Source organism: Centruroides sculpturatus, unplaced genomic scaffold, assembly GCF_000671375.1.
Source record: "Centruroides sculpturatus isolate CEXI.00-Female unplaced genomic scaffold, Cexi_2.0 scaffold1137, whole genome shotgun sequence".
Classification (NCBI taxonomy): Eukaryota; Metazoa; Arthropoda; class Arachnida; order Scorpiones; family Buthidae; genus Centruroides; species Centruroides sculpturatus.
This window is the reverse complement of record NW_019385291.1, coordinates 141,773-143,420: the sequence shown is the minus strand read 5'-3', so window position 1 is coordinate 143,420 and position 1,648 is coordinate 141,773. Positions and strand designations below refer to the sequence as shown.

General features: G+C 28.2%; 1 protein-coding gene across 1 annotated transcript in view; it reads left to right on the top strand.

Moving 5' to 3' along the window:
* Positions 1-1,648, top strand: part of LOC111637250 — a 13,025-nt gene extending 11,377 nt beyond the window's left edge. Inside the window, exons 3-8 of the mRNA XM_023382693.1 lie at positions 296-406; positions 623-686; positions 758-811; positions 878-937; positions 1,007-1,198; positions 1,311-1,648. Coding sequence (XP_023238461.1) covers positions 392-406; positions 623-686; positions 758-811; positions 878-937; positions 1,007-1,198; positions 1,311-1,495 — 570 coding nt within the window. The 5' untranslated portion in view covers positions 296-391 and the 3' untranslated portion in view covers positions 1,496-1,648. The remainder of the gene's footprint in view (positions 1-295; positions 407-622; positions 687-757; positions 812-877; positions 938-1,006; positions 1,199-1,310) is intronic.

The window sequence follows — 1,648 nt, the reverse complement described above, 5'->3', positions numbered from 1 at the left end:
CTTTTATGTTTCCCAGTTTAAAAATTTAGCTATAATTTATGAAAAGAATAAACTTTTACGGTAACTATTGACATATTTGTGTGGGTGGGCCAATTACAAAAACAAGTAAACAGCAAACGGTTATTGACAAACAAACAACACACCGAACTGTAAACTATACTGGAATAATTGAAACACGATACGAATAAAATGAATTCCTAGTAAAAAAGAAAAAAATTATATAAATATATATATATATATACGAGATATTATTTCAGCAAATATATGTATCTGTAAAGATGTATTTATTTGTTAGAATAATTGAATAATTGACGGTAGAAGGAGCTTTCATTGGACGTTAGCCAATCATGAAACGTTTCCAATATAGTCATACTTTAAGAAAGTAACAGAAATGGGTACAGAACAGGCACGTATTTTACTGTTTTCGCTTTAAATTTATTATTTTATTATAATTTAAATTTATAAAAAAAATCATTTAATTTCGAGAAAATTTATTCGATTTCTAAATTCGGGAACTGTCTGTAAATTTTTTATTTATTTATTTTTGTTTGTAACTTATTACCAGTGCAACAGTTTATAAATAGAAAGTATTAAGTAAACGATTTGAATTTTACTGTTTTAGAATGAAGGAACACCGGGTTCTGTACAAGTGACAGTAGGAAATGATACCGAACAGCAAACTGAAAGTAAATCTATTTAATTTTATATCATTTTTCTTTAAATCTATAAATTAATTATAATTTTTTTACCTTTGCAGGTGAGACTAAAAAGGGCTTTCTTGATAAAGTTAAAGATGCAAGAGATAAAGCAGGTAAGTTATTGATATTTTAAAACATTTAGAGCACTTAATAACACTGAGAAATGTATTTTATTTTAGGAAAAGCTATCTTGATGATCGATTTCGTTGTCGTTCTCCACATTGTCATGATCATTATTGGTAAGTACAGTATTATATATATTTAAATGAAAATATTAACGGAAAGTGATGCCATATTTTACACTACAGGTTCCATTTACGTCAAGGATTGCCCCGCAGAACGTTATATTCCTATTTATTTGATTGTCATGGGTGTGTTTGGCACTATAAGGAACTTACTGGATTTTTTCGAATTTTATCGAAGCGAGAAAGGACAGAAACCTATAACAAAATTTCACAACAAAATTATTAATCTGTTCATATTTTGCTGGTTTATTGCAGGTAAATCGAATTTTTTTTTAATTAAAATACGTCTTATTTCATTAAATTCAAACTTCCGAAGAATCCCTTCCCCCTAGAAATACTACACATTACAGCTTACGTTATTTTGCAGGTTGCGTATGGGTCTACAGAGCTTATAAACCTAATTTCTATTCTCCCGAGAGTCCTCTATATTGTAACAAAGTAGTATACTTGTTTACTTTCTGGTTAATTAATCTCACTTTTATTCTGATCGCAATTGTGTTCTTAGTATGCTGCTGTTTTATATGGTTTATAGCAAAGAAAACCACGGAATAATACGATTTTTTTAATGCATTTTTATTTGTATTGCAATGCTCTGCTTTTCAATATCGCAGTTAATTTGCATAATATGCATGACGTTTTACAAAGTGAGTTTTGTTTTCTGAATATTTTAATAAAATTTTAATCTTTCGAGCAATTTTACCTTTA